The sequence below is a fragment of the Poecilia formosa genome, unplaced genomic scaffold (assembly GCF_000485575.1).
Source record: "Poecilia formosa unplaced genomic scaffold, Poecilia_formosa-5.1.2 Scaffold124, whole genome shotgun sequence".
Classification (NCBI taxonomy): Eukaryota; Metazoa; Chordata; class Actinopteri; order Cyprinodontiformes; family Poeciliidae; genus Poecilia; species Poecilia formosa.
The window spans coordinates 1,539,751-1,564,088 of NW_006800063.1; the positions used below are offsets into that span (position 1 = coordinate 1,539,751).

Sequence of the window (24,338 nt, forward strand, 5' to 3'; positions counted from 1 at the left end):
AGATTTGTCCTGGCACATCTCAATGTGGCACTTAAATTGGCTATGATTAGGTGAAGGTGACTCTAGTGTAAAATGTTTTGCGTGGTCAAAATGATTGAAAATCATTATATAAGTTCAGTCCATTTTACATACCCGGTGTTTTCAAACAGCAGGGGACTGATCTGATTCTCAGGCCTAATTTTCCCTGTACTCAGAACGTATCAAAGTTGTCGTCTTTAACGTCAAACACAGACCCCTTTTTCTTCACAAAAGGTAGATGCCAAGATGGCCTGTGCTGAGCTCCATAAAGTCCTTGGTGCACAACAATCCACAACGTCACACCTACAGCTCCGTCTCTTCCCTGTGATGGGAAGCAGCCACTAACAGTGACAACCTTCTGTCAGAAGATTTACTGATCAGAACCAAGAACAGAATAAACTGTTAGATAGAGCAGACTTGACAGACTCTTTTGACCATATGCTTGTTCTCAACTCGAAAGGTTTTAATGAAATTGTTGCTTCTTCTCATCAAGACTCATGTTAAAGTATTTTTTCACAACTAGAAGTTTTTTTTTTCTTATTTATAACAAAGCCCCACTATAATTAGATACCTAAAATAAGAAATACATATAGGCATAGTTGTCCACTTGTGTATGTTGTTTATTTGTATCTACTTTAAACCCACCTCTTTTCTGTTCCCTGGATAAGCAGCGTCAATGCTGATACCTGCCTGCATTATTATGGCTATTTACAAGGCAAACAAATAAATCGTATGACAAAGAGAGAACTGGTGCTCATTCTAAATAAGCTACATAAAGTAAACAAGTACAATGAGAATAGTTTTAATCCCTCGACAGAGAGCTTTTTAGTCCCCAAAATGCCAACATATTGATCATCCCTTTCTTTTTTCTTTTTCTTTTGCTTTAAAGCCCCAATTAGTCGGATGTTTCTCTGACATTTTCAGAAAAATGATGCTTGAGAAGCTTTTAATAAATCGGTATAATAAACTGCTGTAAGCCCGCAGTGAAACAGCTACTGAAATGCTATGTCTCAACCAAACTACTGCAGCTTAATTGGAAAGGATTCATTTCTTTGACGTACGTGTGTGATTGTGTGCACACTCACCTCTCTCCACTGTTTGGTTTCAACACCCTGCGTATACAGTACACACACTGTGGGGTGGAAAAAAGTACAAAACAGCAATAAAAATAATACATTTTGTGCAGGAAACATTGGAAACATAAAACAGAGGGAAAGACCAAATAAAAAAAATACAGCCAGTTCAAACAAAGTGGTAATATAAGAAGTTGAACTCAAGTAATAGCTCTTAAAGTAAAACAAAGATTCTCAGAAATGACAGGACGGCAAAACGTTCAACCTGCAGTACACAGTTTTTATATATATATATATAAAAAAAGACGTCTTCAAAATTATAAATATGTCATGACAGTAGAAGACAAGACAGACAATCTGTGAAAAAAACTAATTATTTTGCTTTCTCAAAATAATTAGTAATCTTCACAAATACACACCAAAGACAGTGGATAAATGATTTTTCTAATAAGACAAGTTGTTTCTCTGCCATTATCATGTTGAGCAGCATGTACACAAATATGATTAAAAGCTTCATCCTGGCTCTGATTGGTTGTTTTTCACCAGGAGCGATGTTCAATCTTTTCACAGATTATGTCTCATACGATACTGTCACAACTTGGTGATAGTGTTAACAAATATGTAAAAAAAAAAAAGAAGAAGAAGTTACAAACATAGAAAGAAACAATATGAAAAAGGCCATATAATACAAGAATCTGACAGAAACATTTTTTTCTTTATGAAGTACTTACTAGGATCGGACTTTGAGAAGGTGTCTTTGTCCAGCAGATTTCTGGTAGAAAAAAAAAAGATAAATTGAATTGAAAAGATAATTGAAACAGTTCATACTCATTCTGGTTAAGTAAGTAATTAAAGGTTAGTAGCGAAACAAAGATGTATTTAACATCAGAAAATCTGAAAACCTTATAATTTTTACCTTTAATGGCATTTACTGCTAAATTTGGTTAATGTAAAAAGTCTAAAATTAAAATCCTGTACAAAACTTGACTGATAGGCATCTATTCTCATGTTTAGCAAACAAACAAAAAATACAGCAACATCTCACACATATGAAAATGATCTAAGAACCATATGGTAATCTAGAACACACTTTTAAATTAGTTGTGTATGCAACAGAGGAAAGAAAAGAATAGCTCCATAAAGTCATTCTTGTTCCGTAATTCTGCCTCTTGTTCGACTCTCAGCACATTATCATATGGTAAAATAAGAGTGTTTTCAGGCAGAAAATGGGAAACTACTTTGCATCATGTATGGTTTCCGCACCAGCCATTCGTTTCTCATCATTATTTTATTCTTTTTTTTTGGTCAGGCAGATGTTTTCAGTCATTCTGATGGTCAGACCCCTGCTGGCAATTCCAAAGGGAGAAAAAACCGCTACAGAAATAATACATCTAAAGTCATGAAGCAAAACTGTAACTTGGAAATATGTGAAATGTGTTGAATTAGAGGCACCACTGCTTTTCTTGGTCAAAATATAAGATGTTTCATTTAGAGTTAGATGCAAGAAATAGGTTTGCAGAGACTTGTTTATTAATGTGTTGGATCAGGTCCTTTTTCTCTATTTCTCTGTAAATATTTGAGGTCTAAGAGGCGACATTCCTTCAGATGTGCACAGTACTACACTGAGGTACTGTTAGGCTCTAAGATGTAAGAATTTGTTAAATTGAGAAACAGACATGATAAAATCTGTTGGCACTGAAATATTTGTTAAAATCCTTATTACAGATAAATCTTTGCAAAGGGGGCCTGGTCTTTCTGGGATGATGTAGTTAAGCCTTACCTTTTGCTCCACAATATTAAGATGTGATCATTATTCCATAAAAAGTAATAATGTTTAGAATATTCTGCTATTTTAGATTGTGAATGAGAAATGATTAAATGCAATCCAAATTTATTTAAAAAAAATCCCAAATTGGATCCAAAGCGTCTTTTGTCTGATTTCTATACACTTGCATCAAGGACACTAGACAATAATTATCTTAATCTTTTAGCCTTTGCTGCAAGAAAAAAAAAATCTAGCATAAGAATGTATACTTATACTCCAACTAAGAAGCCTTGGCACATATTTGAGTACGTAATTGATCCCTATATTTGGTCTCACGCCTGCTTGACTCTGTTCTGCATATGATGTTTCAATGAGCCTGGAAGACCCACTTAATGTCCTTTGAACCTCAATTCTCATGTGCTATGTTGCAAGGCTTTCTTAAATAGGTTTACTCTTTAAAAAAAACAGTAAAATAATCCTTTACTAAAGGACCAAACTCAAATTTAAAGTTTCATGTTCATATTTCCCTTCAGTTCCCAATGTGAACTTAACAGGATTTCAATTAAGCAATAGAAAATGTACTTTTCTTTGTTGAGAGTAATAAGTGTACTTAGATTAAATATCAGGTTTTCCTAACTTTTGTTTTATTCATGTGCTCACATATGAATGTATATTAAGAATACTTTTACTTAAGAATCGATAGCTTAGGTTATATATTTTTTTTCCTGTTTAGGGTTGTTATTCTAGGAATATTAAGGTTTAAAAGTGCAAGTGGGGTCAGTGCAACCCTACTGGGTCCACGTACACTAATATAAGGGTCCAATCAACCCGTCCTGGAGCTGCTGGAGGGTTAAAATCAAGAGATAAAAAATTTGGTCAAACTTAGAAAATGGGTGTTTTCACCAGGCTTTTACAGATACACCAATTACATAGACATGGGAGTTTCAAATTTTCATTATATAAAAAAAGAAAATTTGCACTTAGACTCCTTTGTTTATCCTGTATTACACATCCAGTTGTAAGTAAAAAGCAAAGTGTGTGCCAACAGGCTCATTTGTGCATTCATGGGTTACAAACTAACGTTACCAGCAGCAACATTACCCCAGAAGATTGCAGGGTATGAGATCCTGTACAATGGCTTCCTGATTGCTGTTGTGCTTAGTCTGTGTACTCAGCTGATTTGCTCATCGCCCTCTCAGTGCAGTAATCCTAACTCTTTTAAATATGTTTCCCCCTCCCCTCCAAAAAAGGAATAAAACAATGTGTACATGTAGCTGCTTTTCTGTCAAGATGTGAAATTTGAGTTTTGAATTAGAAGCAGTTCAGACTTTGTCTGGTGTTGAGTCACTTTTGGTTCATCTGTCATTCTCTAACTTAGTCTGTGCCCATATTTGAGAGTTCTCTACTTCCATCAGACTCACTTGACCTTTTTATAATGTCTGCCACGGGGCTTCTGTACCTGGAAGCAATGCCTTTCTTGTTTTGTTTTGTTCACAGGGTCACCACAGTGACATGAGAGCTCTCACTCCAGGCGCCAAAGCCTGCTGGCCCCTCCAGGTTTTAGTTTCTGCTTCTGTTTCTTTCCTGTTTCCTTTTTCCTCCATTTGCTATAAACCACCGGCTCTGCTCTTTCATCAGCCTCGGTCTGTTTTGATCTTTCAGCTGTACCAGTCTCAGTCCCTCCCTCACAGCTTTTAAGATCAAACTCTGTGAGTTGTTTCAAGTCAGAAAAGAGGCACATAAAGACTTAAGATATTGTATTTTTTTTTGTCTTATGCATCACATTCAAAAAGTCTGCTGTAACTGTGATGGGCTGTGACTAAAGCAAATTTGTCAGTTTGACTTAAAAAAAATAAATGGTTGATTTTATTTGAGTAACATAGCCATCAAAAATTCCCATGCCACATTTTGTTTTATTTAATTTGCTCCAACAGAGGTAATTTCAAAAGGAGTATTTTAATTGTCTAATTTTTAGGCTTACATAGTAGAATGTCTCAGCAGTGTTTGTTTTCTGATAACTGGCAGCTTTGCTAAGTTTAATTTATTCAGTTTATATCCAGATAAAAATGTTATTGCATTTGGACTATTTCCAAGCACCAACTCTCGCAGCTCTCCGATGTACATTAGCTTGCAGTGTGAGGCACTAATTCAATTCAAGTCATGCTTTATTATTGCCGTATGAATGCATGCAAGTTTTCACAATATCACGTACAATGGAAAACTGTAGATGGCTGTGCTACATCACAAAACAAAGGAGCAATAAATTCAAATTAAAGTTTTAATGGAAGTTTTGACAATTTCAACCAAAATGGAGTTTGGTGATTCCCAGTCTCCATAAGTAGAACCATTTTTGCTTTGTGATGAAATTCTAGCTCTAGAGCTCTCTCTATCATAGATATAAAACAAAATGATAATCTAGAAACCATATATTGTTCATTATTGACTTGCCCTGATCAATGACTTCCAGGTTGGAAATCTAAAAATATGACGCTTTTTCTCTTCTATGCCCTGGAAGTTGGTCCAGAAACTAACAGGAAGGAAAATGGTTGTTGTCTGGAACAAACACAAGGAGGCTACAGTTTTAGTATTGCTGTCTGCATCATCCACTTATTGAAGGTATAAATGAGAGTGTAAATTCCACACCAAATGACAACTTTAGTAATAATCTGTTACCGACTGCTCCCTAACACAGCAGAGTGATGTTGTGTATGTTCACAATATAAATTATTTGTGACCTCTCACTGAAGCATGGCTAAAACTCACGTTAGTGCTCTTCTGAAGAATTGATCAAAATTATATATATATATATATATATATATATATATATATATATATAAACTACAGATCTGGCCATACAATTCTGACTGATCTGTGAATATTCAAGACATTCACACTGATATTCTAAGACAATCAGTCACAAGTCATTCAAATAAACACCTGACAGAGGATTTTAAATGGGTTGCTCTCACCGCAGTAACAACTAGAGTGCTCTCTTTAAAAAACAGAAGCAATACCATTGAGAGGAACTAATGAAAACTAATGCAAAAAAGTTGTCAATGGTGGGGTTTTTTTAAAAGCAAAACAACAAATTGGAAAAATGAATGTAGTGCCAACACATAAGTCTAGTTAAAGAAATTGTTCTCCCTTTCTCTGCAGAGCATAAGCAATGCTCATTAAAGCTCATGTCCCTCCCCAGTTTACTCCATTTTTATCTACCCTTACGAAACCTCTTTGCCTGTTTGTAGCTGCATGCTGGTTGTCGACAGCATTTAAATGACTGAAACTCGCTAAGAGCATGAGAAATGACTAAAAACACATTTGAGGATGATATAAAGCAAAAACGTCTCCGTACTAAATGGTCAGAATTTTTATCGTGCTGAGAGTCTGACAAAACTGCTTTAGCGGAGATGATACGCTGTTAGGGAGAAATACCTTAAACAGATGTTTCATATAGAGTCAAATCGCTTTAGTTTCTCGTGAGTATCCTAAGAAAGGAATCTCACTCATGTCCAAGGCAAGTCGCTCTATTGCTTTGGCATCAAAAACCTTTTGTACAGTGTCCTATATCTAAAGGAAAGTTGTTCTTCTTCATCTGGGCAAAAAGCTATTTTGTATCATTGTATATTTCTAAATTTACAAAACTCATGTTTCTTGTTAAATCATCAGTTTGTCTTTATTTTTATTTTTTATTTTTTTTACTAGTGGTGCAATACAGCAAATTGGAGATATTCAGTTTCTTTTCATTTGCAAAATGGACAAAAGATGCTTCTGTTGTTCTAACTTAATTTACAAATACACTAATACCCAAAGGGAAACATGAGACTCCATGTAGCGTTTCATTTTTTTAAGTTTTCATCTTTAGCTCAGAATCCAGTTCGTGTTGAAATTTCCATACTCTGTCATCACACATTAGAGGGAACTGTGAGTTCACGTAAGGGTTGTCTCTGAAGCCGTCCAAGTCCATAGGAAGATTAGATGAAGGTCTGTGAATGTGAGAAACAGCTTTTCTTATAAGCCTCACACCCACCTCTGTGAGCCACGTTGGAAAGGCTAATTGAAGCTGTTTGTCTCAAATATTTTATATTGTAAAAAATGTAAAGGAAACTAAGGAAGTTAAAGAAACCTTTTTAAAATGTATTTCTTGTTGTAACATGGCAAATATACTATTCCTGCTTTTAATTTCACCCTGCTTTTAAGAGTAATTCAAATTTATAGTACAACAATTTTCTCACTCATTCATAGTGATTTCAGTTTATTTGTCTTTAAGTGAATTTGAGTTTAATCTATGCAGGCGTTATCATGCAAGAACCAACCAGTTGTTCTTTCCGTCTCTCCACGTCTTTCCTAATTTAGTTCATGTTGTTGGACAGATTGAACCGGCCCATATGTCCTCCACTACTGCCTCCTCTTTATCTCTGTCATTTCCACCTTCTGTTTATCTGTTGGCTGCGTTTCATTCCTCTAATGGCCTCACCATTATCTGTCCTGGTAAGCAGAACCTCAAACCATCTTCATCCTGCCACTGCTCTTCAGTTTCCTTTCTTTTATTAACAGATATTTTTGATTTAAAAAAAAATACAAAAAATTCAGCAAATAATAAAAACAAGGTATTGCATTTTTTTTACATCTTCTTATATATTATTTGCTTATTTGTCACTGCATGTACACAAAATTGATTAATTATACACACTGTTAAAGAGTTGTAGAAAAAAAAATTGCTGTTCAATGATTTTTCCCGTTTTTGCTATATAGTCACAATTAAATGTTTCAAACCATCAGACATTTTTTTTTATATCAGACATCATAAAGCATTATGTAATTTATTATATAAACATAATAAAGCAGTTTGCAAACAGTGATTTCATTTCCCAGACGATTATTTCATTTGTTAAGTACTTCGTTTGAGATCAAAAAGCCATCCAAACCGAACTGTCCCAATGTGAAAACATAAACCTGAAATGTGCCGTATTTTAGGAAGTTGTATTCAATGTTGCAAGCCACACCCAGAGATCTGCAGAATTAAAAATGACTTAAACAAGACCCTTTATGACAACATGACAATGATCCAATGATCCAAATCACACCAGCAGGTTCGCCTCTGAATGGCCAAAAATGGGTTTAGGAAAGATGTATAGTCAAGTGTGAAAAACAAAGCAAACAGAAGAAACCTGTAAGAGGGCAAATACATTTTCATTGAGCTGTAAATATAATTACAGAGTGGCAAATATTTTCCAAATGCATAAATGCAGGGAATCTGTCGTATGTGAGTACATTGTTTTTTACTCTTGAGATTCATAGTAATATTTCAGCGTTTTGTCAGAGTAGATCAATGCTTTAAAAAAAACAACAAAAAACAGCACATGCATTATCAGTTCCTCAGGATCTTCGCAATAGCGAAAGATGGCAAATGGTTAAGGACGGTTTGTAGTTACATGTGCAAAAGCTGGTGTCAGAATGAGCACCTCCAAGTTTAAAGCTTGGCTTCTGAGATGGAAAAGGCATCGACTGTCTGCTCCAGGTTGGAAATTAATGGTCTCCTGGGGTCGAGAATTTGAGGAGTATTGCAGTCTTATTTGTGAGTGGGTGAGAAAGGAATCAGTGGATTGACAGATGGAAAAATAAATGTCTGCAGGTTTGAGGGTGCTCCAGGCTGTTGTTAAAGATAGAGCTGCATGATGGTTTTGTCTCACTGGTCAAGTTCTTACCCTCACCCTCGGCTTGTCGGTACAGGCTGTGATGGAAAGAGGATTTTGGGTCAAAGGTGCTCACAAATATCAACACAAAATATTGCATTAATATTCATCCACTTGTTTTTCACATTTTCTCACATTAAAACCATAAACTTCAATTTATTCCCCAGCACAAAATTGTGCATAATTATTAAAGGGAGGAAAAACTGAGTCTTTACTGTTCATCTTTACAAAAAATAAATAAATTAAATCATAAAAATGTGAAACAAATTTCTATTCAGACGCTTTTAGACGTGATAGCTCCAGTACAACCATTTCATTTCAAATATCATGTAAATGTGAATATATCATTCAGATTGCAGTTTAATCTCAGTGGATGCAGCTGTTCAGTGAATACCCAGATGCTTGTGAAAGAACTTAGTGAACAAACAGCATCATGAAGACCAAGGTACTGAGGTACGAAGCAGACAGGTCAAGGTAGCAAGCTCTGAACATTTTAAAGAACTCTGTCCTGTCAATTATTATAAAAAAAAAATGAAAATGTAGGGCAAAACTACCACTAATGGTCATCACCCTGAACTGAGGAAGGAGGGCATTAATCAGCGCCAAAAGAGGTGGCAACTCTGAAGGAGCTGCAGAGATCCACAGCTCAGCTGGAAGATTTTTGAAGATACTAAACAGGGAAAAGGTTAAAAAATACTGGGGGGGAAAAAAGGCTGCAATAGCTGATACTTCTGGCACCAGCAGCCAACCAATTAGCAGTTTAACATGGGTAAATTCAAAAGTAGGTCTGCTGAAACAAAACATCATCAAAGCAATTCTTTCATCACCATGTCAAGTGCGCCCCCCCCCCCACACAGCAGATGCCTTGCCTACACCCCAGCCCCAAGACAACAATGGTGCTGCCCTAAATCTGACAGCAAACCCCACCCAAAGATGCGCCGACTCCAAAAATTCTTCAGCTCTTTATTGTACAGGTGAATGCGGCTCCTAAATGAGCCCAGAGAAAATCAAACAGTTGTTACTGTCGTTAAAAATGCAGGGACTTAGAGGCTTTCATCTGCAGGAAAACAGTGCATGTCTGCAAGCAGACTCCAGCAATTACTGTAAAATACAGTGCTCTCATTCCAAATGAGGTCTTTTTCATTCCCACAAGCCAGCAGTCTTTGCAGTTTTAGGTCACTGTTTTTTTTTTTGTTTTTTTTTGCAAAGCAAAGCAAAAAAAGAATAATTTCATAAGAGTCATTAACTGTCAAAAGAAATCCTTTATTCAACAGGATTATGAAAGAAAGCGTTTTTGTTAATTAGGTGTCGTATTCTCAAATACGCTCTAAAGCTGTTTTAGTCTGCAGTTATACAATAAAATGTCACCAAATTAAGTTTAGAGTTGCATAGTCAATTTCCAAGGAACTGGCAATACAAATAGGGGTTTAAAACTAACTTTGTGAGGCACATTTTACAATGTAAATGAGTTTTGTTTTTGTGTGTGTGTGTTTTTTTTTTTGTTTTTTTTTTTTAAAGAAACTAGATCCCTTAATAGGAGGGTGCTAGATTTTTATATTTATGGCTATGTGCTCATGGGAATTTGTGAAATCAAAAGAGGGTGTGAATATAAGGCAAGATAAAATGTAAGCAGAAGACTGAAGAGGAGGAAAAAATGTGTCAGAGAACGTGTGAGTGCATATGGAGTTGGAAAGAGTGAAGGGAATACAGTCCTGGGAGACTGTATCAGAAATAGACCGAGCATAACGGAGTTCCTCTTGCACAGGGAGAAGAAACAAGCGTCTGTTATACAGACCCAGAGACACTGTTAACTTTATTTACAGAAATCTGACACAAACCACAATAATTAGACATCCCCTTTCCTCTAACCTGCGGGAGCTTCCTCATCATTCCAACTCCAAGTGTTGAGAGAGCAGGCAGAGAGAGGGATGATAAATATCTAGGGATCAGTGGCTCTCTTTGAAGATGTGAATATTGAGCTGCCGAGATTCTTGACTTGGAACGAAGCGCAACTCAGCAGAAACAAGCTGCCACAGGCTAATAAGGAAAACTTTGGGAGCTAATGGATGTGCTGCTCAGTTGTGGCGTGATTCATGAGCATGTGCCGATTCACGAGATTGCTCCACATTATTGCAGCATATATGCACAGTTTTCCCACATATTGTGATGAAGAAGAAATGTATGACGCCGTTTACTTTATATGAACTCCTCCACAGGTTAGAGATTAAGAGGAGCTCATTTTCTTGACACTGAAACACATTGAATGCTGTTTTTTTTTTTTTGCATGTTTAAATGATGCTGTCGACACAATGTTCAATAGATAGCATCAAAGACAAAGCTGGATGCAAGCATGTGAATATAATAGCAAATGGTTGCCATGTAAAATGTAAATTTCTAGTGAAAGAATGGTTTGTGGGAGTTAAACAGGTCTGTGCTGAATGCAAGCAACCCACACTCTGTTCTTAACATCTTGCTTGTGCCCATTACAGCTGAACATATTGAGAATATGTAAAAAATGAATTTATTTGTGATAACTGATGACATTGAGTAATAGCTTCATGCAAAGCAAGATTAATGAAGATTAGTGAACATTAATAAATTTAATACTTTAGAAAAAGCTAGAAAAAGGTTGTTTTTCTATTATTTTCCCATTTGTGAGTTCTAAGACAAATATTTATAGAGCCGAGCAGCATGTGCTTTACATAGGTTAAACACATTTAACCATCACAAAAAATAATACAAATCCTTAAAATCAAACATAATAAAAAAAAACAAGTAAGTGAGGATAATAAGCAATGATTAAAAAATAAAACAACCAAGAAGATGTGGAACTGAGGCAACACCATGATGTAGATTAGTGAAAAGGCACTGTAAATTTCATAGACAAACATAAAATCAAAAAAGTACATAAAGCCCTAAGAGCTAAAACCAAGCATTCTAATTATATAAAACATAAGTAACAAACAATAAAACACAAAAGTTTTTTTAAAAAGTCTATATTTTTCAAATATGTAGCATATCTTTGACATTATATATCAGTTCTTGTCATGCTTATTGTCATACAAGAATAAAAAATGTAAATACTTAAAAAAAAAAAAACAACAGGCTATAAAATGCTGTAAAGACAGAAACTCTCTTCACAGATTTTATGAGGACTTTACTGTTATGAGGTGGTATGAGCCAAGACGCAGCATGGAATAAGAGGCAAGCCCAGCATGTTATTTTAGTTTACGTCCATGAACATCATGACTAATGCTTTTATTGCTTAAAACCCAAGTAGGATATATTTTACCTACTGAAGTGGCCGAGAGGTGTCCCATCTCTCAGTTGCAATTGACATGAAGACAGAAAAGGTGAACCAGGCCAGTCTAATGTTTAAAGTTTGTAACATTAGGTCATCTGGACCACTGCCATGTTGGTGTAGACATGATTAGGCTGCAACCTTGAATAGAAGCCAGTGTAGTCAGTTTTCTGGGATGAAGGACAAGCCTCATGGATAAGCTGCTACTGATACAAGCTCATATATGCAGCAATCAGTAACCAGACATGCAAATACCATAACAATGAACTGCACAGAAGATTCCTGCACCGTTAGACCAATCAAGGAACACCTTATCAATAATTTTGAGCAGCCCAGTGATGCACCCATAAGACTTTTCATGGATCGCACAGAGATCATAAACCAGAGCAAGGGCGATCAACAGGACTTCTTTACTTTCGTTGGGAAATATTTGAAGTATGCTTGTCCAATATGGCAAACTCTCTGACTGCTGTTCCCGGGCAACGAAATGTACTAAATAGGGCTGGGCGATGTGGTCTGAAATCAATATCATGACATATTGAGCAGTTCACCTCAATAGCAATAAGTGGACAATAACACTAACCCACTTATTACTGGGTTAGTGTTCACAATAAAGAATGCTTATCACATTCTCCATTGTGCCTCCAACAATAGAGAGTGTGATAGACAAGCATAAATAATTCACAGCCACTTATATTGATGGTAGGATTCCTCTGGACAGCACTTTTCTTCACCACTTTAATGGACTTTAAAACCACAGCGTCTTCAAGTAAATGATAAAAAGGTGTACTTTTCATCGTTGTGTTATTGAAAAATAGGCACAACTGAGCAAGTTTAGAAGTATGAAATGACTTAACTTCAAATGTTTTGCTGAACCTAAAATCTTGTCAAATAATTGATTTTTGGAAGGAATTTTTGGAAGCTCAACTGAGACAAGTACGACTGCAGCCTGGAGACCTCCCATGTCACGGCACTCACCTCGTGGTGCTTGTCTGGTGAATGAATACCATGCTGCACATGAGCTTACATTTCAAAATAAAAACTCACATCACATATCACCAGGGAGGGTTGTGGCTTAAGTTGACCAGGCGAACGCCATGATACGTGTGCTCTGGCAACACAAAAGGTCTCCAGACTGCAGCCATAAAGTTTTGCTCCAACCAACTCTACTGCCACCGCTTCAACTTTTGAAATTCCCTCCATTTTCTCAACCTCATCATCTCTTTAACTTCTTGTCACATACTGGATGGGGTGGAGTCACATGACGATAGACTACAGGAAATGCTGCATCTTAAAGGGGCATGAGCTAAAATAACCTTTTTAAAACGACTTTTCCATTTTTTAAAAACATACTAAAGGTACTTTATAGCTCCCATCCATCTTAGCTTTAAAAGCAACCCCAGAAAGACAAAGGCGAGAAATAAATTGCATTGAAATTAAATTCAATAGGCAAAGATTCCAATGAAGATTTGTTCCAGGTAATCCAATCAATTATTAAGCAAAAAAATTTTCAGCTATCAAAACTTACTCAGTGCTGAGAAATAATGGGTGGACACAATACCTCTGAAAGACACCTGGAGATTGCACATGTTTACAGGTATACAAACCTGTAGGTATTGGAAAAATGCAGCAAAAGGTGTGCGTTTTCATCGAAATGGATGTTAACGATATGATCAAACAAGGAGCTGTCAAGAACACTAACAAATGCAAGATTGTTTTTTCAGCCTCATTGCAAAATCCAAACTTTTACAGTGTCAGACATCACAGTAGCTGCACCTGCAATATCAGGGTTCTTAACCAAATAACAAGCCACCCCGGGGTAGAGCACACTTGGTGTGAGAATGGCCTGACAAAGAAAAATGAACAGCAAGTAGCAGCTCTGTGAACCAAACTGCCTTGTTGACGTCAGAGGAGAGAAAGTTGTCAGTATCTCAAATAACCACTTGCTACAGCCAAGGTATGCCGAATACCATCACTAAGAGCACAACATGTTAAAACATTGACGAAGATACAATGTTTATTTATATGGCATCTTTTCACAGACAAATTTTACAAGAAGTTTCACAAAAAGGGTAAATGACATGGAATTAAAAAAAAAAAACTGATAATGCAATTATATCTGGTAATAAAAATCCCAAATCTAACAAAGAGACGTGCCAGCAACAGCTCTACCTATGGGGGACTCATAGGTAGCGCTGTTCAGCTTTGGCAAAATACCACAGGCAAGCGCAATATTGTTGCTGACAATGTTCTTCCACTTATAACCACAGAGTACCTATCATGTTATCTTTACTTCCAGCACAATAATGCGCACATCTTAAATAACTTCAAACAGGTTTCTTGGACATGACAAAAGCTCGCTGTTCTCAAATAAGCTCCACAGTCACCAGATCAAAATCCAACAGAGCAGCTTTGAGATGCGGCGGAACAGAAGAATAACATCTTGTATAATGGACTCGCCAAGGACTCTTTGTTGACACCAGATAGATGGGGGCTGAGCTGGGTAGCCAGGTGTACCAAATAAAGTGGCCATTGAGTGTTTACGTAAAGACGGGAATATTTTTATTATTTTTCACAAAACCGGGATTTAAACTCAGAATTGGAAAGAAACCTGGGTAAAGAAATCAATATTTAAAAAAAAAAAGAGTTTTATATCCAGCAATGAAAATATATATATAAAAAAAGTACATACATTCTGCCTCAGGACATTGGATATAAACGTTATTCTCAGAAGATGGATGGATTCTAACAAAAACAGATGCAACACCAATAGATGTTGCATCTATTGGTGCAACATCTATTGCACCAATAGAAAGCATGGCATCTCAGCCATGTTTTCTATTGGCTGAGATGAGAAAGCAAGAGATTGATGCAGAAGAAAAAGAAATAAAGAAAGGAGAGGACACTGGAGGAGGACTTGTACAACAGGATACCAAATAAGAGTGGGGTGAACAGATGGAGACTCAAGGAAATGTGTAATACGAGCAATATAGGGAGCTGTGGGGGCGGAAGAATGACAGTAATATGTTTATGAGCAAAAGAACGAAGCGGTGGCTTAAGCATATGGAGCACACTTTTATTAAAGTTAGAGGAGTTGTCCCAACACATTTCACTTTCTCTCTATCACTTAAATTGTTTCTCTCATTATTTGTCTTCATTATTACTTTGGTGTCCTGCTATTGTCCTAACTGCAAAATTGAATCAAAGGGATGTAATTATTAAATAGAAAAAAAAAATCTATATCACTTTCTCATTGCAAAGTTTTTAACAATAAAGAAGATATTTTCCCCGTATTACTTTTTCTCGTTTACCTTCCGTAGGGCTAAAACCTAGAACAAACTCAATTAAAACAAATATAGTCCACTCTGGGGCCCCTAAAATCCTCAATCACCTATGTCCAAATTATCGCACTGGCATTGCGTTAGTGTCGGATCGATGACAGAACCAAGCAGGATCGTTTTTCCCACCAGCTGCTGAATTATTCAGACCGAGATCTCCTCCAGGGAGACTCCCGCTCTGCCGGCCAGACACACATCGGGAGCCTTCAACCTGCCCGGGAAGACCGGGATCATCAGAAAATTCCTAACAAGCAGCAGCACATACTGGAGGGTTAGGACCCCGACAAAATGAGATTCATGGAATATTTATGGATTCATGCATTTGTGTTTTTCTTGTGTGTGTGTGCGTGGTGTAAAAATGTGATGGTTAATTTTAAGGAAAAAGTAATTTGAGAAAAACAACAAGTACTTCCTTGCATTTCATTTGCCCATCAGACAACTGCCTTTTAAAGCTCACGCCAATTAGACAACATGGAAAGATGTGAAGCTCTCTGCCTTTACAACTTCATTCTTTAAATAAATTAACAAAGAATAAACACAACGAGAAAAGGTAAAGTGTCTCTGACTTTTAAAACCAACATCCTGGGGTAAAACTTTTGGACACTTGATCAGACTTAGTTCATTGTGAACTGTATAATTATACTAGAGAATTGGGTCGCTGCAGAAAGAAAATTTTAATGTCAGCTTTCCACCTCTGTTTGCCTCCGGGACCTTCTCTCTGGGCTAATGAGCTTCTCCAGATACACCAAAAAAGAGAACGTGGATCATTCTCTCTCAGCAGCCATGAATGTCATCCAGACTTAGAGTCTGCAGTCATTCTTGTGAGTCGGCGAGGCTTCACTTCTGCGCCGTGGTACTTTAATCTAAATGCTAATGTTTACACGGGAACATGCAAATGTTTAGAAGGTGTAATTTAACAAGTTCACAGTCATAGTTTGGCACAGTACTTTTGTTCATTTCTATTCAAAGTACACTTGTGCAGCTGGGACAAATGTGGATCTCATTAGATTTTATTTAATAATAATCACAAACCAAAGAATTGGACAAATTGAAAGTTCACCTGAAAGCATGTTGTTTCTACTGGCGCTATTTCTGATCATTTCAGAAAATATCATGAGAGAACTAACTATGCAAATAGAGTCGTTTACAGCTACGCCTTGTCACTGCTTTCTTGATAATGCAGCTATGTGTGTTTTCATAAACCGAAAATGATGATATAGTCAATCTTTCTCGATCAGTCACTTGTATTTTCTTCAGAACAATCCCCCTTTTCAAAAAAACAAAAAAAACAAAAAACAAATACAGACCATATGAATTTGTGATTGTTCATAAAAATAAACATATCAATCTTTTATGTAAATTAGATGATATGAAGAAATTAAGGCTAAAATCTGTTCAATAGGCACAAAACGTCCTGGTAAATTACAGAATTACTAATTGTCATATTTTAGTTTGACTTGAGTAACACTGTTTTAAAGTAACACCACTCTTAACTAAAAAAAAGTTCTTGCTGATCTATGTGTAAAAAACTTATTTTGTAAACACATTAGATGGTGGAGCTTTGAGTAAAACATATTTTATGGGTCTGAAGTACTAGTGGACAGAATATAGGTAAAATAAATAAGCAAGAACACAGAATTTATCCCTAAAAAATTATGTGTTCTTGCTTATAATTGTGTGAGCTAATTCTTTTGGAGGAGTATATAAGGCTTCTAAATATAAGCCTTACATTGTAGCCAATCAACAATAATTCAGAAATAATTTTATCAACATCAACTGACCAAAAATAAAAATGAAACATTATTCCTTATTAAGTATGAGAAGAGTGTGAAAAAGGTTCTCTTTCTCCACTGCATATGCAAATATCTGGTTTCAACTGTATAATGATACAAAACTGCCTGTCATAAGCACAGAGGATTTAAAAAAAAAAGTAGTCTTCCTTCAGATGTGTGAGATCAAACAGCACCAGGCGCCTGGGAGAGCTGCATAAGTCACATCTACAGTATCGGTGCACACCCAGCATGAAGTCAAGTAGCTCCACATTGTGATTAGAACTTCCCCTTTAATCTCCAAACCGAGACCAGTCTCCCAAAGATGTAGTCCACGAGTAACCCCACCCTTTTTATCCATCATCATAGGTAGGCGTCAAGTCCCTCTAAAATTAAATTAACGAGTGCTGAAAAAAATTACACAGCATGAATATTGGTCTTGCAAAACCATGGATTCTACTGGGAACAAGGCGGCAGGAAAGTATTTCAGACACTAATGTCTCTCAATCAGACTTTGAGACTATGAAGGCAGATGAAACAACACTCAGAGGCAGAGTGAAGACGGAGGGTTTGCTTTGTTAGCAAAGTACTACATGAAACGTTACTCTGAAACAGAGACATATTTTATTTTGCCTAAAATTGATCAAGAGTCTAATCTTGTTTACCTTTTCTTAAGTTACCTAAGTCCACTCACACAAACTCTTGAAGATTTCACCCCATCTCTTTCTCCGTCACTCTGCTACCTTTCCAACACTTTGATCATGTCTCTTCCAAGAAAAATACGATGTGGGACTTATATGAATGCGGTGATACCGTCACAAAGTGATTCTTTGCCCTTTCTCCATTGGGTTTGCCTGGCCAGGGATGAAATAGATTACTTGCTTCAGGGAAAAGGAAGGTCAGACTGATAGAAAACCGGAACAAACCAGTGACCTGAACAGGCTTTCACCGAGTTCAACTTCTCCGAGGCCTTCACAGAGCAGCCGCGATTAGATGACACAAGAACTCCATGAGGCATTATTAGGTGACCCTTGAAGACATTTGGTTGTACTAGATGTGATGAAATTCGAGAGGTATCGAGCAGCTTTGCAAGGGACTAGCAGTATTTAGAAAGTGATTTTCATTTTTGGAAGAGGGGTAGGTTTACAGATATCTGTTCAATGGAAATTGCTCCAGCGAGCGTGTGAACAAAAAGGAATCAAGGCTATTTCTGAAAGAGCCGTGTTTTGAAACAGGATGTTGCATTGTTACAAGCCTGCGTTGCCACTTTTTCAGTACTAATTCATCTGAGCTGCTGCACCAGTGGGCTAATGATGATGAGGAAACCAGGTAATGTGGGAGCTTCGAATCCACTAAAAAGTAATGTTGAGAAGATGAATGCTGCTCAATCTTAACATAATGGACAACACTGATTAAACAGCTCCAGACCATGAGTCTGAGGATCCTTCAGCTCCACTCCAATAAGTACCAATAAATAAAGTCGTTCTAGCCCAGTGCAATAACCTCTTACAATAACTTTGCGCCACAAGAAGAAGCTTACGTGAGATTGACAGCTTGATCTATCTGTCCCTCTAATTCCTTTTGAATAATTGATTTGTTCATTTTGTTGAAACAACTCAGTTTTCATGGGATTAATTAAATTCTTTTTGATTTGGTTAGGATTTCAGTGGCATTTAAACAGTGAAAACGGTCAGTGAACTCTACTGTACAAAACTGAAATACAGGAAGCAGTGTGCATCGTTGTAAACATTAACCGTTAATTTGTTTAAACGCAATTAAGCAAAAATCTTTTCACTAACACTTTACAGTTATTGTATGTCTCTTCAAGTTAAGATGAATACTTGACATTGGTCCTCAGTTTCTGATTTTTAAATATAAATTAACCCAGTTTTAGATGGTTGCTTTTTACTTTACACTCACTCCAGAAATGTTTGGTAAAATTCCTGTCCAGGAAACACAGAAGGAAAAAATAAATAAATAAATAAAAAAGCAGGCAGCGTTACCACAGCTTTACCTGTGCAGAAAGCCAACAGAAATGTGAATGTACAGTCATGTTTGGTACAAAAATTGTCCTAAACCACTTTAAGATGCAATCAAGATGCTATAAAAGCAGGCGGGGAAACAAGATATTCCCTATCACACTCAATAACAGCCTTCTTTTTTCCTCATTCATCACATTCTTCCCTTTAGGGCAAGTGGTTGCTCCATAATCAAATCGGCCCATCTCGCCCACACACTTTCACACATCCCCGTCTTTGTCATAACCACACATGACCGTCTTACCTAATCATCCCCTCCTGCACTGAAGAGAGCACAGGCGGGGCTCAGACGGATCTATGGGCTGAAAATGGACAAGCAATTTCGCATCTACTCTGAGGAGTAAACTCAATAATGCCTCTTTCGCCACAAGATGCTCACTCGACAAGCGCTGCTCACACTAAAATCATGAGCAATAAATTATTGTTCCCTTTCATTTTTCAGCTGCAATTATGAAATACAGTTCTCAAGAGGAATTGACAAACTGTAATATGAGGTTTTAAGTGTCAGGGGGATCACAAGTTGACAAACTGATCCTCCGAGTTGCCACTGCTGCCACACAGTGTGCCTGTCGTCCCACTTTAGTTCTGTTTTAGGCGAGCCTGCTGCAATGCTCCCGACGACAAAGACCCTGTATTTTGCAGTGTTGTGTATTTTATTGTCGTTTTATGTGATAGACCAATGCAAGTAGTGTTATAAAAGTGTTGCACTAACATGTATTCAACCCCCTGTACTTTGATCCCACTAAGTGAAATCTGGTGCAACTAATACCTGTAGCCTAAGATATCTTATAAGTAAATAGTGCGTTTGATGTGATCCCAGCAGAAATACATGTAATGCGAATCTGTCAGATGTTTGTTGGAGAACATTAGTGGAAAACTGTCTAGTAACAAAAGATGAGCCAGTCAAATAAGATAAAAATTATATATATATTTTGGTTTGCATGCAAAACACAATGTGTCGGGGGAAATCATCCCTGAACACACCATTTCCACGGGAAACATGGTGGTAGCAGCATCATGCTGTGGGAAGGATTTTGTTTTGCAGGCATAGGTGAGCTGGTCAGTGATGATTGGAAGATGACAGGGCGATGTGGGAAAGAAGCTTGTTAGAGGCTGCAAAAGACTTGAGAGTGGAGTGGAGGTTCACCTTCCAGCAGGTAACCATACGGCCACAGTTACAATAAAATGGCTCAGATCAAAGCATATTAATGTGTTAGTCCAGGTAAGTATCAGACCAAGATCCAATTAAAAAGATCCAACTGGAGCATTTGACTGAACTCAAGCTATTTTGCAAATAAGGGAAATAATAATAATGGGCAATAATTTCAGTGTCTAGATGTGCAAAACTGACAGACATACAGAAAAAGACCTGCAGCTGTAATTACAGCAAAAGACGATTCTACAAATTACTGTCTCAGTACGACTGAATAAAAATACATGTCATGCTTTTTAGATTCTTTTTATTTCTAAAATTATTCTGAAACCATGAATAAATTCACGTCCACATTAGAATTATGCACTACATTGTAATAATAAAACAGATAAATCCTAAATGAAATACTTTGTCATTTGTGGTTTCCATGTGACATAAAGTGGAAACTTTCAAGAGATCTAGAAACATTGGACTTGTTTCTTTGTGGCTTCATGCTTTTACCATAAGGGATTAAATACAATCTGGCTAAACTGGATTGAAGATAACATGTTTGCAATGAAATAACAGAAAAAATACCTTTAGGACTTCAGACTCCTGGTTTATCCTTGCTGGCTATTTGCCAATAGGGAAATCAAGAGATCAAAATCTGCTACTACCGACCGGAAGCGTGCCGAACTAATTAGCTGAAACATGATCCATATTATTTCTAATTTTTCTTTGCCGCAGATTAAATTCACCATGGTTGTTCAGGAAATTTGTTTTGATAAGAGGATTCTGTTACAGGAAAGCTTCAGGACAAGCTGTAAGACTTACTACAGTATGCATAGTGAAATTTGGTGAAAGGTTCACTTTTGACAGTAAATGACTGAAAACAAATTAGTTCATTGTAGTGAATTAAAATGCGCCACTCACCCTGATTTGGTCCAAGGGGCGGGGGGAAGCTCTATTTGTCTGATTGCACAGGAGCGGAAGCTGTCCACAGCTGTGACTCACCTTCCTCAAAAGCTCTGACAGAGCTATTAAGCTCCCATTACTCCATCTCATACGTCGTCAACAGATGCTTCTGGCACAGCACAATGGGTGCAATTCACACAGGTGAATGACTCTTCATGCAACTGTCTTTTTTTATCAGGATCTTGACGGCAGAGCGGTTTGCCGCAGTCCATTTCCCATGGTTCATTTTTAAATTCTCCTCCCCCCCACTCCCTTTAGGTATATATGATTTTTAAAACTCCTAAGATACTTCTGCTAAGAACTATTGGTGCTCATCACATGTTGCCAATGTGGTTTATTGGACTGGAATGTTGAGGGGACATCAGGTCTGCAGCTCAGAGGGTTTATGTTTTTTGATCTGCATTTATGACTCATTCTGTGACCCTGTTCTTTCCTTTCGTAAACAAGCACTCATGTTACCATTTTCCAACAGGGAAAAAAAAGAAAAAAAAGCACTGAAAGCCTTTCTGTTTTGGATATTTCATGACAACAACAGGGTTAATGACAGAGGTTCAGCTCATCATGGTGGTATGGACTGTACCCAGTCGGCATGTTTTGCATACACACCAGTTTATTGCTACAAGTTGTTGGATTTGGCCTTCATGTAATTTACACCTGTTTTCTTTCCTACATGCTTTCTTTTCCTTTTAATGACCACTGTTTGTCTCCATGCAGCCTTTTAGCCTTGTCTAATTTGTGGCTTGTCAAGAGCCACAACAGAAAAAAAAAAACAAATGTAATAAGCCAGAAAAATGAAAATTATAAAATACAGCTGATATAAACACAAATCCGCGCAATACTTACGTTGGTAACATGCTTATTATAACACCAAGATATGTTAAGCCAGTCCTCTGCGATTAGATTGTTCAAGTGATTTCTGTTATATTAAAAAGCTGATAATAGTTCAAATGAGTAATATTAAACTGCTGTTTGATCATGTTCATTTTATGGAAAACAGAAAATATCAGTTTTACAAAAGCATATACACTTGAAACGTGACATTACAAAAAGATCATGAGTTATTTCTGTTTTATTGCTTCCTCCATGATCTGATTATTATGTGTGATGCTTTTTTTTCTTCTTCTTTCTACACTATTTTTATGAGATGAAGTTTTTGCTGTATGATCATTTTTAGGTCATACACAGTGAGGGCAAACAGCAGAGTTTCCTGTTAACAGCATTATTGGCTGTAGCTCAGGGCAGGAATGAATGAATGAATGAATGAATGAATGAATGAATGAATGAATGAATGAATGAATGAATGAATGAATGAATGAATGAATGAATTGTAAAAAGAGCCACAAGATATTAAAGTGCCCCTATATTTCCCATCGAAAAGAAGCCATTCCAACGAATCACTGCCGTCAGCACTTTATCAGGCAAAGTAATAGTAAGATGGTAGTAGAACATATGGGCAATTTTCGATTTTTTTTTTTCTATCTCTTCAGTTATGTTCAAGTTTGTTGTTGATGACGATTATATTACTTTCCATGAGACAAACATGTAAACAGATGTGAAGGAAAACAAAGTGTGAGCTCAAGGCAACCAAGAACAGGAAGTAGTTCTTTGGTTAACCTGTTGTGTTGTTGACCAGTTTCCTGTCGAGCTGGTTGACAAAACTATTTGACCAGCATTGAAAATAGCTTCACCACTTTTTAATTATTTTAGATGATTTAGCTGGTATTCAATAGAGAAAGGGAACTGTGAGAACATGGCAGACAAAAGATCATGTGTGTAGAAGCCGGGCCTGTCACATTGTTAGACGCTACAGGTGCCCTCTACTTCAGAGTTTTAAACAGTTGATAAACTAAAGGCTTTTTCTTTTTCTTTAACGAGTCTAATAACCTTAACTGAATAGTTATGTGTGTTTTCTGGGCTGTTGTCATCAGGCCCATGTTTAATCGACTAATCTAAGCTACAATAATCTCTTTTAAAAGACTTTGTTGGCATTTGTTTGACAGTTGTCAGACAGGAAAGCAGGTTGCGAGAGAGAACACAATTTGCTTGTGTTCTCTCTCACAACCCAACAACCCATGTTGGGTTATGTTTGAATAGTCCATAATTTAAATATACCGGTTTCAAATAAAAAAAATAAACAGATTCACAGGAAAGATTTTCTTTGTTTTCTGTGATTTTGAACACGGAGTACAGTAGATGTTGCAGTGTCCTCCCTCCCAAAATTGACTTTTTGGTTACAGTTATCCTCATGTTTACAAGCTTTCTGGTCAAATTCTCCGTAGGTCCTCTGGACAGATGGTGTTTCGGCTATGCTCCAGCCCTTCCCAGATAAATCTGACTTTGTCCGCCCATGACTTCTCTGTTCTCGTCAGATACCCCAGCGAGCCCTGTCAGCCCGAGAGCACAGATCAAAGCCGTGTCTCAGTCTCTCAACCACTAAAGCCAGCATGACAGTGAACCATCATTAACACTTCCAAAGAGTGTTAGCCTCCTTCCACTGAAATTGACATCACTTATGTTCAGCGGTGTCATCCGCTGGCTCACCAGGCCTTGTTTGCATTCGGAGAGATTCTCTCACTCGGGGACCAGAGCCGCAGATACGAGCATGATACAAGTAAGCGGGGTGGAAGAATTTGATGGCTGCAGGAATTAGACGTTTATATCTCAGCTGACAGAGCTGATTATAGCTGCTGCTTTGAGAGCTCTGACGCGCAGAGCAGCGGTTCTGTCCGGGTTGCAGGGGAACGTTTCAGGACGAGATGGCAGGTGAAAATCAATTTATTTTTACGTGTTTTTTAATCAAACCAAGCGCGTGATTTCCAGGTCAGTGATTGGGATATTTTATTCATTGTTAACGTAATGACACGAGTGAAGGCAGCCATGGCTTTTGATATTGCAGATGCAAAAGCTCTTGAAAAGAGCATGCTTTATCTTTCCAACATGCCCACAGTCCATTTTATTGATTTAGTGAAAGCATTAGTCACAGTCTGTCAATTAGAGAACAGACAGCAGTTGAAAAGGAAATTTATAAAGGCAAAAGGGAAAAAAAAAAAAAAAAGGAATTCACTGAACTGTGATAGATAGCAAATGCTAGCAAATTGTTTGTGCCATCTATAACACGCTCAGTCGCTTTGTTAGCGAGTAAGTGTGGAAAATGTTCCAAAATTTGTTTGGCTGGGTTAAAAGAAAAGTTTCTCAGTGTCTCAGTGTAAACAAGAGACAATATGAATTGTCTCTC

General features: G+C 37.1%; 1 protein-coding gene across 3 annotated transcripts in view; it reads right to left on the reverse strand.

Moving 5' to 3' along the window:
- The window catches only part of cpne5b (copine Vb), a 123,495-nt gene that overhangs the window by 89,307 nt on the left and 9,850 nt on the right, over positions 1–24,338 (reverse strand). For all 3 annotated transcript variants that reach the window (XM_016675996.1, XM_007561294.2, XM_016675997.1), the window contains exons 3-4: positions 1,823–1,863; positions 1,104–1,150 (exon numbers count right to left, since the gene is read on the reverse strand). In XM_016675996.1, coding sequence (XP_016531482.1) covers positions 1,104–1,150; positions 1,823–1,863 — 88 coding nt within the window. The remainder of the gene's footprint in view (positions 1–1,103; positions 1,151–1,822; positions 1,864–24,338) is intronic.